Genomic DNA, 15,980 nt, shown 5'->3' on the forward strand with positions numbered 1-15,980 from the left:
AGATAATAATGTTGAATTAATATCCCAAATCATGAAGATCTTAAAAATAAATAGGGAAAAAAAGATTTAGTGATAAAATATAAATTTTTTTCTTATTTTTGAAGTCGTTATATATAGGTTTATTTTTTTTTGGAAGCAGTTTAATTATTTTCCATACATTTATACTTGTTTCGTTTAACGGGATTTCGCTTTACGACCAACTTTTTTGAAACGAGTTAAGGCCGTTAACCGAGGTATGGATGTATTATATTATTGATAAGCAATTTCGTGGAAAATAATTTTCGGAATACCTTTACCCTTTCATACATGGTTATGATTTTCTATGATTTGTTTAAGCAATAATTACATTAAAAAACTAAATTGCAACTCATAATTAGTTGCTCTTATATAATAAATTCTTAAAATCCAATTAGTTATTAAAGGCTTACTTTTTTGTCACAGAGTTTTTCGTACTAAACGAATATGGGCGCAATAAATAAATTTTTTACGAATGTGACGTAATACTCATAAATGATTCATATGATCATATGAGCAGAGTATAAATCATTATAAGTGCTGTCAGCTGTTTGTATGAATCAGGTGGAGTCGAATATATGAAAAAGAGAGTCAGAATGTATATAAATAAATCACAATTAATGATTCGAATGTTGAGTACTCATTGCAGTTCTCTGATGCATATCATATGTAAAATTTCATCGCCACCGACATTTTTCATTAATTACGTCCCATTTTTGTAAATTTTTGTGAATTTCAAATCATGACAAAGCATCTTAAATCCAAAGTATTTAAATTTAACAAAGACTGGAACGAAGTCTGTCATATTTGGTCTGGTCCACGAGCTACTCGTTATAACTTTGAGTAACAAGTGTATACACAAGTGCGTTTCACCAGCAAATTTTCGAGTAAATGAGAGCATCTGGGAGAGCGTAACATCCCTGTCGAAATTCAAAAATGCTGCACAGATTTCACTTGAACATTTTATTTTAAGTAATATTTGTGTGATGTGTGAATCAGCTGTTTTGCTCTGAATTTAAATTTTTGTATTGTTTATTTGCGTAGTTCTGGTATTCTTACCAAATTTTACATAAAGCTGTTCCATGAAAATTTATGTAAAGAGCGTAATTTGGCACTTTATATGTGTTATGCTCTTAGTTGGAATTTTACTTGTGTTTTACTTGAGTTTTACTACAAGTAGCTCGTAGAACAGACCTATTGTATACGACAAACATTAACCTCTCCTTAAAAAACAAAAATGGCTACTATCTTTAGGGAAAAAGTTCCATAAAATGCATAAAATTCTCCCCATTACATTTGATCTCCAAAATTGAGGAATGCAAAAGGAGCTAGCAAGAACGAAATAAATAAATTGCTTTATACCTTTTGAACGAATAGACACGCAATGAGAAGAATTCATACATTTTAAGTGTATAAAAGGACACTATACAAAAACGATATGAATTGCAATGAAGGATAAAAAAATAAAACGGTATTGACCCAGTTGGAAAGTTCGTCTTCGAAGACATTGTATTCAAGATAGTCTTTTATACTGCGTCCGCATGATTAAGCAAATTTGCAAAACAATTTGCCGAAATATATTTGTATTATATTAATCTATACATTATAAAAGATGTATAAAAAATAAATAACAAAAAATAATTACGTACAAATTTCTTTTTAGTTATTTAAAGACAAACAGAATTTGTAATTAAAAGAGTACAAAAAAAGAAAAAAAACCAGAAAAGGGTAAAAAATTAAATGAGTAGCTCCGCTAAGAGCGCACAACTTTTAATCGAATGTGTCCGCTATACAAGGCCGTATAGTGGATGGACGCATCCAGTCTTTGGAACAGGTGCGCAAAATGTTTTTGAAGACATTTGGCTAATTTGTTCGAAAATGTCTTCAAAGCCCGTTATAGATTTGGACCGATTGGTCTTTAGGCATGTATCAATATAAGACGGCATCTTCAAGCCGTCTTCGATGACGAATCGATTCGTTATCTACTGGGAAGAGGAATATGAAGAAAAAAAATTTTTTTTTAAATACTTATACATTTATTTATTGTATCTTCTCTTTTACAATGAGACTAATAATAAATTTTAAAATCTTATCACTAATTACATAATATTACAATTTTTATTTTAACTATATATTACATGAAAAAAATAAAATAAGTAAACCTCATATCACGAACATCACTTAGAACCAAGGGTTAAATTTCATTGGAATGAATGTTAGGTGGTTTCTTAAGAAAGTGGTTCAACTTTATCAGATTACTTAAAAGAAAGGTGCGGTTTTTACTTCAAGCTATTGAATATTAATTAATGGCTGGACGGTCAGCTCTTTTTAGATGGGAAGTAGTGGAAAGATGTGCGAGATTTCTTGCTAGGAGATGAACATGTTCTGTCAGCCTTTTATTGTATTTTTTTCTTTATTGTCAAATTCAGTTTTAACTAGGGGAATTTGTAGATCTTGGTGGATACTTTATACTCTAGGCACAGGGAAGATCTTTTATTAATGAGCCAATGCAACTCTGATGTTTAGAATTTCATCTGAATTTTTTTGGCATCAATATGTTTGTGCCAAGTTAGTCGTCTGTCTAGGTGTATACCTAAGTATGTTATATTATCTGCTTGTGGTGTAGGAAATCATGGAATGCTCAATAGTTCCATGATTTTCCCTAAAATCAAACTGGTGGGAGGGTATTAGCGATATAAAAACAAATATAACGCCTTCAGCGCAATATAAAACCCACAGCGGACTTTGATAATATTAATATCAAAAAATACTGTTTGAAAAAGCCAAAACAATTATTTTCATATACGCAAAAATTGTATGTTTATTTACTTCAAAAGAAAAGAAAATATCTTCTGAATAGGTCGCATGTATTCGCCAGTTGAATGCTTGACTGTGACTATTCGTACCAACCCATCTTCGCCTGGGCGAAGTTTGATCACCCTGCCGACTTGTCATTGTGTTGCTGGTACATTCTCGTGTCGGATTACCACGATATCGCCTACATTAATGTTATCACAATTCTGATGCCATTTTGAATGTGTTTGCAAAGTTGAAAGTTATTTATCGTACCATTTTCGAAAAAAATGCTGCTGCATTTGCCTTAATTGTCACCAGGATGACAATTTGTTGCTGGGTACCTTACTAATAGGATCATCTGGTACTGCCAATAGAGATCTTTCGATTAAGAAATAGCGTATAAAGCCATTTTATCGTCAAAGCTGCCATGCAATGGTATGAGTAGTCGTGAATTCAAGCAAGCCTCGACATGCACAAGTAGAGTACGCAATTGACCATAATAAATTGAATGAGTATCGACAATGTGTAACAAGTGCTTCTTTGCTGACTTGACAACAGCTTCACACAGACCGCCTTGATATGTTGCGCTAGGTGGTAGAAAATGCCATTTTGTGCCTCGATTAGCCAATTGCTGTTGAGTATATTTATTAAGTCAACTCGGAAAGTCAGCCATTAAGCAATCTGCGCCAATAAATGTAATTATGTTGTCACTGTATAAGTGGTTACATGGACCACTTCGGTTTACGAAACGGATGTATGCGTTTATAAATGCCTTACAAGTGACATCTTCAGCTAATTCGATTCACAACATACTGTTTTAATTGTGATGTATTTTTGCGTAACCACAAAATAAAACAATGTTTGAGTCGGAAAATAGAGTGTATGGTACGTGCTCAAGATACAAAGCCTGGTTTGTGTCGTGTGTTTTACCTCCTGGTTGCATTCTTATCCAACGCGGTATTCGCATTGCCTTCAGTTGCGGCAATCTGCTGTTTGAAATGAAAACAAATGAATTACAACGAATAAAAACACTTTCAAATGACTTATTTGATATGAGTTGTTGAGGAAGCCTGGTCGTTCAAAAGAGGTCACTACTGAAAAAAACATTGAAAAAATCTACGACATTGTGTTAGATGATCCAAAAATTAAATTACGTGAGATAGCAGCGATGATAAACATATTATATGAATGTGTGTCGCTTTTGTTCACAATTGATTAAAAATGACAACGATTTCCTCATTCAAAATATTTTTTGAAAATGGTTATGTACAATCTAGCTGGCTATGAGCGAGTAGAGTCTAGTATTGACAATTGATGAAACATGGATCTATTACTTCACATCTGAGGAAAAACAACAAACCAGAGAATGGGTAGAGATCGGGATAGTATCCCGAACGACCACGAACTCAACAATCGCCTGAAAATCTTTTGGCTTCCGTATTTTGAGATTTAAGTGGAATAATTTTCATAGACTATTTGGAAAAAGGAAAAACAATAACATCAGACTACTATTGCATGGGATATTATCGGATCGATTGAAAAAGGAAATCAAGAAAAAACGACCACATTTGACAAAGAAAAAAATTTTGTTTTTGCAGGATAATGCACCAGCTTACACGTCAATGAAAATACTTTTCTATGGTGTGAATATTTTTCTTTGGTTTTTTTTCTATTTGGTTTATGTGATCAAGGATACAATTAATTGTGAATGAATATAGGTTTCGCATCTCAAAGCCAGGGTTACGCCAAAGCACAAATCAATTCTAAAAATTAGTTAGTTTTTATTGTGTTCGAAAAGATACTTTGGTCCCCCACATATGAAATGTGCTTATTTTTATATTAACTCAGCAAACTAATATAAAAGTTATTTTAAATAATTTATTTTTATATCTGTAATTTGAGTTTTAATTTATTTCTATAGCTCTATATATGTCATAAATCTAAAATTTAATGATTTTGTTCACATATTTAGAAGTTTCTACTTTGCTCATTCAGTTCGCATTAAGTGTAGTTTGCTTTGAACCATTACCAAGGAATTGTGAATACTTATCTACGGTAGTGGTGGAACGAAAATGCACGACGTTATATCCAAAAGAAATATTAGACGATTATCATGATAAATACGCTGAAATATACAAATCATATGCTGTATACCAATTTAAAGGAGCAGTAAATCATTACTTTATATCATTAAATGATGGAGAAATACAAGCCTGCAATAATATAAGAGTAATAGATATTCTCAATTTCAATTGTTCTGCTCCAGAAGTAAAGACGTATACATTCGAAGTAGGAGCAATCAGATGTAGAGATTTTTCTGCTTATGGGGATGCATTAATAAGATATTGTTTAAAAGTTGGCATGTCACAAAATTATCTCCCAAGTAACATTTTAGTAGCTTATCACTACAGTGGAGTTAAAATGCAAAATTATGATAAATGGGACGATAAGATGTCATCAACACAGGGATTGATAAATACCAGAAGTCGAATTTTGATATTTATTCAAACGGTAATGATCATGGTTTGCATAAAAAAAATATTTTATTTGTAACCAAAATCATTCAATCAAAAAAAAAATATATATATTGATTGTTGTTTAACAAATTTCTATTCTTCATTAAATGCAAATTTAATTATCCATTATCAGATTATGGTATCAGTATTATGTCTACTGTACTAGTAGTAGGTAACTAATGCTGATGTTGTTACTATCCTCTTTGCTATTTATGCCTATCTATTATTGTCACGTTATTTAGGTCTGCTCTATGTTTGGTCTCTGCCATGTGTTGAGAGAAAAATAGCTGCAGGACAACATTTGCGAAAAACAGGATAGTTTTGGAATTATAGTGATATGTTTTGCCACAAACTACTATATAAGCAAAGTCCATAAGTCTTTTTTGCTAGATTGCCTAAAGCAATGTCGTGAAATTTGTAGATAGCACTCCTTATTGATTCTATAGTCAATCATCTTGAATTTCTAACAAACTATTCCAGTCTTAAAGCTTCTGTTTCGGTATGGCAGCTATATATCAAAGTTTTATCATCAATTACAATGTATTTAAGTAAGTCCTTATTAAAACTGTTCAAAGTTGGCAAAAGCGTTGTTTTTTTTGAGAATGTCATTCTTTTTGTAGGAGTTTTATGATACTTTTCTTTCTCCTTTAATTTTTTAAATGATAATACTTTTAAGTAGTAAGCACAATCTGCGTTTTTTTTCGTTTTCGTCATTAATGAACGTATAAGGACGCATAAACGTTCTGTAACTGTATATTCAAGAGTTTCTCTGTTTTCCATGCTGTCTTGGTATCTGGCGTTCCACCTTAGAGTAGATGGGATTTTTATTAGTAATCATATATAATCTAATTAGTAATCGTATAAAATCATTTAAAAGTTATTAAATTAAAAATGATTTAGATTACAATTATCAGATTACAATTACAAATACAAATACATTGAGTCTCAGTGATTACTTTATTTAAGTTGCCTGGTTGCAACATAGCTATATTCGCCTCGTTGCGAACACTAAAGGCGCTAGGAAAATACTTAACACAACTGTAGTAAACGGACGTAGTACAACACTGGTAGTAAACGTACGTTGTACAACACGGGACAAGAGAAGAGCAGCTGGCAGAAAAAGGCGGCAAGATAAGCGTTGGGTGTAAGATTAATAATTATTGTGTTGTATTGTAATTAGAGAAATAAAGTGAATCGAAATAATATAGAACTGTATTATCTACTAATTCCTTTACAATACAATCGTATATATAAACTCTTGAAATTGGATATATTTTATCCTGTTTTAGTAAGTTGACACATCTGTCCACTGTAATTAAAAGTGTGGTGGTGTGCGGAGTAATTGTCCTTTAGATATATTGACATGCTATTTTAATTGTTTTTTAAATATTCATTTGTCTCGCTTTAAGGAATTTTTTGTTATTTTAAGTAGATTTAAGCCTTATTAATCTAAACACATCACATCATTCAATAAGTCGTGTGACTGATACACAGATGGCGCTGACAATGGCATATGACGTTTATGAAGTACCAACCTTCAAAAGGCTATGTGTAAACATTCATGACATTTCGATTAGTCAGAAAAAAGTGACAACCATTTAAGTGAAGCTACTTTTGTTATTTTCAAAACAATGAATTCAAAACAAATTCATTGCTTCTTGATGAAAAAAAAATATTGTACAAGCTCAGCAATTGCTTCAAAAGTGTTATTCATCGAAATAAACCATTTCTTATTGGTTTGTTGAATTTAAACGTGATCGTACAGACACCGATGATGGTCAACGTTCACCATAATTGGACGATCAGAAATTGGTTATATCTGATCGTAAATTGAAATTGCTCGGAATAGCTGAGACCGTGAAGATATCAGAAAGCAATGTGTTTACAATTATGCAAGAACATTTGACCATGAGAAAGCTCTTTTCAAAGCGGGTGCCGCGTTTACTCACAGTCGATCAAAAACAATAAAGTGTTGATAATTCATAGCAGTGTTTGGTCATGTTAACACGTAATAAATAAGATTTTTTGAGTCCATATGTGAAAATGGATGAAATATGTACCCACACTTCACTTCAGAATCAAAATGGTCGTCATCTGAGTGGACTGTAGCCATCAATAGTAACTACTACACGGCATTACTGGATTGTTTGAAAGCAGAAATTGTGAAAAAATGATCGCATATGGCGAAGAAAAAAATTTTGTTTTACCAACACAATGCACCATGTCACAAGTCAATAAAAACGATGGCAAAATTGCACGAATTACACTTCGAAATTCTTTCTCATCCACCGTATATTCCAAATCTGGCCCCCAGCGACTACTGGCTATTCGCTGATCTCAAAAAATGCTCGCCGGTAAGAAATTTATCTCAAATGAAGAAGTAATTGCTGAAACTGAAGCCTATTTTAAGTTATCCTTTTACAAATCCTTTTACAAGCACAGCATCGAGAAGTTAGAGAAGCGTTGGAATGATTGTATTGCACTTGAAGGAGATTATATTGAAGAGTAAAATCGATTTTTGACGCAAAAAAATTTGTTTTTCTTAGTTAGTCACACGACTGAGTGACGTGTTATTTGATTTAATAACTTTGCATTAAAATATTCCATATACAGGCATAAAAACGAGTTCTTATGTACACAGATAGCGAAGTAGTTTTTTAGTAAAAGATTTCCTATTTTCACACTTAAATCAGTATAACTTTTATCTGGTCTACAAATAGTAGAAAACGATTTGAACTATATAACTTGAAAGCAAAGAATATTTTTATAAAAACGGCAGTCGACTTTTACTTGTATTCCGCATTAATCAAGTCTTATTCCACAAAGCAAAAATAATAAATATAATAAGATTTCGCAAGTCGCTCTTAAGTATTTTAAGCCTTTTCCGAAATTTTTTCAATTTTACATTCATATCTGTGCTTTTAAAACCATTTTAACAAACTTGCAAGTGCTCCATATGAAATTTCCATGTTGCGTAAGTTTACCAATATAAAAATCTTGAGTCTGTCGATGCTTACCTTGTGTTCGAAGTTGATATATAAGCAAATAATCGATCGTCACTTCTATATGGATGTGTAGCTTTCAGCAAGGCCTCAAAGACTACTATTCGCCAGCTAGAAATTGCACAAAGCCAGGCTCTGAGAAGATTTTTCAAGGTGCCATGATACATTAGGACAAATGACATCTTCAGGGACCTTAAGATTGATCCGATCAAAAAATACATAAAGGATAGACCCCTTAAACTATTTACGACAACCGACAGGCTTACCAACATCGCATTATAGAATCTCAGAATGGTTACAGGCTCCTCGTGGAGGTATGCAGATATGAGGTCAGTTATTGCTTACTCTGATAAAGTGATAAACAATAATCCAGTCAAGGCGTAGAGAGGGGTTATGAAGAAACCTCGCAGTTAATAGAGAGTAAAAGTACTCAAGTGTACTGACTCAACTAGCCTCAACATAATAGAACAAAAGGAGATGAGAATGTAAAATAAAAAGTTATTGTGTGGCATTGTTGCCATTTTTGTCTGACAAATAGAGCAATCTAAGAAGAAAGTTCTAATGTGCATTACATACGCTCTGTGGCAAGTCTCATTGAAATTTGGATGTAGACACAGTTTCGATCATGATACAAAATGTAGCAAATGTTCATATGAAAAGCCTTAAAAGGTATTTTGATACAAAGTTCTCAAACTTACCATCATATTGCCTTTACTCAGCTTGATCACGAAATTTCGGATAGCAACATTAGGCTCTTGTTTCACATCTTGAAATCTAAACGTTTCTAGTACCTTAGACTTCTTCCTTTTTTTTAAATCCTTAGACTTCCTTAAATTTTTTAGATAAAAGATTGCTTCTGGTTCCTTAGACTTGCTGGTACTTTCAATCCTGTTGGCAGCTTAATACCGAGCGTATGTACGTTATGCTTGTGAAATTATGATTTGATTATAATTTAACATTATTACTTATTTTTAACATTAAATCAAACCTTTTAAAGTAATTACCAACACTTATCATTTCAATGCTTTCAAATTCATTGTCTATTTTAAAATTTGATATTCTTAAATTTTTACTGTTGCTTCCCATCAGACCTTGCTCTTTTCATTTCTGTTTGACACAATCAAGTAATTGAGTAATTCATTTGCTGCAAATGAATGAACAAAACGTTTAAATAAATGGTTTTAATAATATTATTATATGTTACATGTGCCAGTACTTGTTAAAATTTAAAAAGAAGTAAGAAAGACACCTTATATCCATATATTCTGCAATTTAATTCAATTTTGACGTTACATATTTGTCTTTTGTTTTCTTTAGTGAATATTAGTTAAATAATTTTAAGTGTTAAGATAACTTGAATTTTCTAACTTACATATCAACAATCACCTTACTTACATAATCTGAAAGCCACAGTTGTTCGAGCATTTACTCCGCAAATATCCAAACGCAATATCCAACTATATCGGGGCTAGAAAGCACAACTCAGCACACAAAAGTACGCATCAACGCGGGTTTTTCGTGTACAAATATTTATTATTCTTTAGCAAGACAATAAATTTTATTAAATTCTTGCAATGCCTCAACTCTGCTTGTTTCTTTACAATTAAAATTTATTTCTTCTATTAAAATTTAATGTAAAGATAATAATCTTTAAAACAAATAATGTGAAGGTGACAGTTTCTTAAAATTCACTTGTGTTCAAATACAAAAAACGCGACAGTTCATAACCGTAAGGTTGCTCTGGAAACCAATATTATCATTACCATATAAAATTTAGAAGTTAAATCAAATATGATTATTAAAGTTACATTTGAGAATGTTGTAAGGATGGAAATTTTTACCAATTTCCAGCCTACATATAACTAGTGTGCAGTTAATACCTGAAATAAAAATTGGTTAATTTTTATATAATATATTAAAAGTAAATAACTTACCATAAACCCACCCAGCAAAATAATAAGCGTGAACACGTTTATAAATTACTACCCAAACCGTGGATAAGCGTGAACACGTTGATCCTTTGTCACTAAAACTTATATAGGCGTGTACACGTCTATACATTAACATTGATAACCCTTTACAATAGGTATAGAAGAAAGGAAATCAGCTGAAATACACAAAACCATCAAAGAATAATACGCTGGCATCGAAGAAAGGAAATTACTATCAACATCAACATCAATAGCAATATCAATATCAATATTAAAGTCAATATCCTGTAATAGGACAGAAACATAGCATAATTAAGACGATTGTTAGTTTTAAAATAAATATATTAATAAAGAAAAGAAAATTGAAACAAAATTTGAAACACGGCCTTCTAACATTTATAAATTTTATTGTAACGACCCAGGACCAACCCCTGAGTATTACCCCGGCAAACAGAGCGACGAAAAATTGTCGTTACAATGTTAACATTCCAATACAAACAATCTTAACATAATTTTGGGCGAAGTTTAGGGGCAATATAATAGCCATGCGCAGTTACAAACAAAAATCCCCACACAGGACTATTTCATGCAACAAGTTGTCTATTCGCGATGATTTTAGTTTAGCAGCTGATTTCTTTTCGGGGCAATACAGCATATTAGTCCTTTAGTTTCTACATACATATATTTAGTGATATCCAAGAAAAGCTTATGAGAGAGTACAATCAACACTTTCAGAGAATATATTACAATTGTGTTGAAACCACAATTAGTCATTAGTATTTTAAATAGAGTTCCAGACAAACGTCTCAAAAGAACTTCTACTTTCATTATTATATGTACATATATTCAAATACTAACGAATCTTGATTATTTTCTTTCTAAGAAAATTTTTATCAATTTTCTTGATGAGCCTTATTTTGTTTTTTTTTTAATCTTTCCATGGTAACCGCGATTTGAATAGTGTGTTATTTGTTGTTTGACTCAAAAATTGATGATATTTGAAACAAAAGATTTGAAATTAATTTAGTCCCAGGGCGGTTATGATGACGGTTACAGTCACGTCTTTTTTACGCTCTTTGTGTATGGTTTTGCTTGTTATGATTACAGTCACGTTATAAATGGTAAACAACAGTCAGCCTTGCATAATATTAATACTATTTTAGAGACATTTCATTGTGATTATATATATTTCGATTTTAATATATATAATCCAGTGCTGGATAATTTATAAAATGTACATATCATGTGCATATCACTCCTTGAAAATTTGAAAAATTATATGAACGTTACATTTTGGCGAGAAGCATATAGGAAGAAAATTGGAAATAGTTCAGCGACAACGTAAAAAGAAGTCATGCGCTGCAAATAGAATACATCCTCTATGTATTTTGGTTGTTTGGTTTTAAAAACAATGAATATCGAAATAATGACTGGCAAGCGTATAAAATTTTAAGAATTCCAAATCTTATTGAATTTCGTTGAAAAAGATTTGAAAAAATTACTTGTGTCGCACCATTGCGATTTTGTATGACCTTACGGTATCGGGATACTGGAGAATACTTGAAAAGTTTGGAGTACCAATCCAGAATATCGCATTCATACTTGGTATATTATATACCTAAAGTTTGTATTGCAATATGAAGCAACATGGAGCACTTTTATTTAAAAGTTTAAGTTTTCGTATTGAAAATAAATTTTAAAAGAATTTATTTGAATTACATTAAGTATGATTTATGATATGAGGAACGTAGAAAGCAGTGCAGCATGTGAAACAAGTATTCCACTTTCAAAAATATTAAAAAATGTATTATATTTTTATATTTATATTTACATTAAATATTAGATGACCTAACTTCTTACTTATTAGGACTATGTTGTATGTACTATGTATTTATAACACATATAGTTATTATTTCTATTACTTTCAGAATTATTATGAACTATGACCACTATTATTATTTAGTATTTTTTATTTTCACGAAAGAAGTAATTATAGTCTGATCGTTGAATTAAAAGATGTTAAAAGATGAATTGAAACATATTACAAAACTAAATTATATTCAATTTGACATTAAAAAAGAGTTGCCATGTCACTTCGTTTAATTATAAAGAATATAACAATTCGCCCTCACTTAATTTAATCACGTATTTACGATTTAATTAATGTTGGACATAATCTTCAAGATGCTTGGGTGGTTTCTGTTGTCGACTAAATTTACGATGACTTTGTGTCGATTCATTTCCCGATTGCTGCAATTCGGCAGTTAAAGGTTTTTCTGGCATAGGACATAAATGAGACGCTTTAGCTGAGTTATTATTTGAAGCAGGAACTAGTATGAACGTTGCTTGTAATAGTGATTGGTCACTATCTTGTTGCGTAACTGGATTTAGTGCTGTTTGTTATAAAGGTACAGAATTTGCTGTATTTAGGTTGGTAGTACGAAGCTGATCAATATGACGTTTACAGTTGAACCGGCAATGCAGCTTTATTAAGTAATGGGGATAACCTAGCTTATATATAATTATTCCAAACTTTCAAAAAGGTGTGGTGGCGAATAGTACCGGGCTTGTACTCGGTCCCCTTTACTTAATTGTCTTACCACTTCCCTTCCAGTAGAGGTTTTTGAAGGCTTTAATGCGTCCAATTAAATTCTTATTTGTCTTCCAAGAAATTGCTCTAAAGGTGTCTTACCATTCCTTAACGAAGTAGCCCGATATTTGAACATGATATCACGAACCTTTTTACAAATAAGTTGCGGATCATCAACCATTGCTGCAAGACGTTGTTTTAATGTTTGAACATTTCTTTTCGCTAATCCGTTTGTTTAAGGATGTCTTGGAGCAATAAATTATTGAAAAATTTAAGACTTACTACACAATTTCGTGTATTCTTCACATTTAAAAATAGCTATGTTGTTAGATACCATTACATCTGGGTATCCATTTCTGGCAAAAATACTTTTCAGCATTTCAATTGTTGATGTTGATGATGGTGGAGCTGAGCACACTCCTACCTCAGCTCATTTCGATTTATAATCTACAACAATGAGAAATTGGTGCCCTTGATAAGGACCTGCATAATCGATGTGAATTCACTGCCTGTTACCTTCGGGTTCCTCCCATGGATGAATAGGTGATTTTGGAAGATTCTTTTTGCAATATGCGCAGGCGGCATATGATCGCACAAAATTCTCGATATCTTTATTAATTGAGCCCCAGTAGACAAGTACCTAACCAATTGTTTCATTTTAGTTGACACAATGTGAGAATAATGCAATTCGTTCAAAATGTGATCTTGCACTTTTTTGCCTTTAAACAATAAATTGATTACATATTCCAAATCGGGAAAATTTGAGTTTCTTGATTCATGAATAATTTTTGAAAGATGAGCATCATTCATAGTTGCATTCCAAATTGAATTGAAATTTAGTTTCATGGAGTATATTTAGGAGATTCTTGAATCATACATAAGATGCACTCCAATATTAATTGAGTTTTGTGCAATTATACTTGTGTTTATTGGAGCTCTCGACAAGCGTCTTCATTGATATTTTCCTCACTTTTTTTTCTACTTACTTCATAATTGTATCCCGTTATGAATGCTGCGTACCGCTGCATTCTGGCTATAGTCATTTGAGGTATTTTTGAATTCTGGTAGAATATCCTTGACAGCGGTTGATTATCCGTAATCAGTTTGAATGTTCAACCATAAAGATATTGATAGAAATGCTGAACAGCAAATCCAATTGCCAAAGCTTCTCTATCTAGCTGGGACTAATTTTGCTCAGGTTTAGTAAGAAATCTTAAACCAAAAGCAATACGTCTTTGTTCGTTGTTTACATTGTGAAACAAAATACCTGTTATGTCCGATGGGCTAGCATCAAACGCTAGCTGTAATTTATATTTGGGGTTGAACGGCATTACGACTTTATCGCTTGCAGTCTCGCCCTTTAAGTTTTAGAATGACTTGTCGCATTTCTTATTCCAAATAAATTTTACATATTTATGTAATAATTGTAGCAATAGTGTGGTTATTGTAGAACAATTTTTTATGAATTTTGGATAATAGGTAACCATGTCTAAAAATATGTGAACATCTTCTGCACTCTTCGGTTTGGGCAATCTTAATACAGCTTAAATTTTGAGAAAGATTTTTGGATTTTATTCCCGTGAACTGTGTGTCCCAAAGCTTCAATTTGATTCTCGAAGAATTTGCATTTCAAAATATTTAAATGTAAGTCATGCTTTTGCAACTGTGACAAACATGATTTTAAATTAGATTTGCACTCATCAAGTGACATGCTGTATACCATGATGTCATCCAAATACGAATTTATCGTAGGAACAACCAGTAAAATTCAATCGATAACTCTGTTGGACTCTGCTGCGGCTGACTTAATTTGAAACGACAGGCGATTTATCTTATACGTGCCCTTATGCGAAGATATCGTACAGTCTTCTGATGCTGAAACATTGTTGTATGTTCAATAGAATCCATAGTTTCCCATCTGAGACAAAAGAGTCTTGTGTATATGAACGAAATATGATACCTATCGGGAATATTTTATTAGAAATATGCATCTTGTTGAACTGGCTTCTAGGAAGAAATGAATATCCAGATCCTGAGTCGACTTCAAAACGAACTGCTTTCCCTTCAATTAAAATGTTTGCGAAGTATCGTTTTGTGTTTTCATTTTACTGATGATTATGATATACGATCATAATCTTTAAGATATTGGTCGTCAATATTCATATGTGTATAGAGCAGTGACAACGCATGCCCTATCTGGAAGGGTGTGCGGCCCTTCTATAATGTTGTTTTTACATGTCCCACTTATATTAAAATATATGAGATCTTTTATTAATAAAAACTATATTATATAAGGCAACAATATATTCGCAATATTATATTAACAATTCATTAACAAAATAACATATTAAACAAATTAAATTAATAATTTATATATAAATTTAATATTATATCAATATGGAAGAAACAAAACTTTTCACATAATTCTCGTAACATCAAACCAACTTTTTTCAAACAAAAGCGTTTTAACTCAGAACCATACATGTTTATGCAGTGATCAAACAAAATCAAATCCACTTGCAACGTATAAATGTGCGGACAAGTACTCCGCACAGTAAGCGACAGAAATTCGTGGGTGCTACTGTTAAAAGGGGTGAGACGAAATGTGATCGAAATGTATGATGAGATGAGCTGCAAACTTCAGCCGCTCATGCAACCACTTAGGCAAATCATCATGTTGGATTCGTATGCATGCAGTTGATATTCGAGTAGAACAGAAAATTACTCTCATACAATTCCCACTATATAAATCTCTATTTCTGATATTACGAACGGGAGCACACGCACATTATTTTGTTCATATGCAACGTATGAATGTGCGGCCAACTTCTTTGCATACAAAGGGGAGAGACGAAATATAATAGAAATTTTCTGTGATTTGAGCTGCAAATATATGAGCACAACTAACAAGTATAGCAGCTAACAGAAGCAAATTGATTGAGTTTTCAGAGACAATTATATTTGATTGTTTTTGCTAAAACTTTAAAAATATATATATGGAAATGTAATAAATAATAATAATTCTTGATGTGAAGATACTTAATAAATTCATATACCTATGTTATTTGACATTTTGCAAATTATGTAAGGGTGTTCACCGCACACCTCCGCACCTTAGAGCAATCGTCAC

The 15,980-nt window shown here is 32.0% G+C and overlaps 1 protein-coding gene and 1 long non-coding RNA gene across 2 annotated transcripts in view; one reads left to right on the forward strand and one right to left on the reverse strand.

Moving 5' to 3' along the window:
* The window catches only part of LOC119680517 (G-protein coupled receptor Mth2-like), a 4,246-nt gene extending 2,541 nt beyond the window's left edge, over window positions 1-1,705 (forward strand). The window contains exon 5 of the mRNA XM_038093361.1: window positions 1,679-1,705. Within this exon, the coding sequence (XP_037949289.1) occupies window positions 1,679-1,705 (27 nt within the window). The remainder of the gene's footprint in view (window positions 1-1,678) is intronic.
* A 7,317-nt stretch (window positions 1,706-9,022) lies between these two features.
* Window positions 9,023-10,229, reverse strand: LOC119670155. The gene is made up of 3 exons (XR_005251681.1): window positions 9,725-10,229; window positions 9,318-9,473; window positions 9,023-9,254 (listed from the first exon to the last, which is right to left on the reverse strand). It is a non-coding gene; the product is annotated as an uncharacterized LOC119670155 (long non-coding RNA).
* Window positions 10,230-15,980: the final 5,751 nt, after the last annotated feature.

This window comes from Teleopsis dalmanni, chromosome 1 (genome assembly GCF_002237135.1).
Source record: "Teleopsis dalmanni isolate 2A chromosome 1, ASM223713v2, whole genome shotgun sequence".
NCBI lineage: Eukaryota > Metazoa > Arthropoda > Insecta > Diptera > Diopsidae > Teleopsis > Teleopsis dalmanni.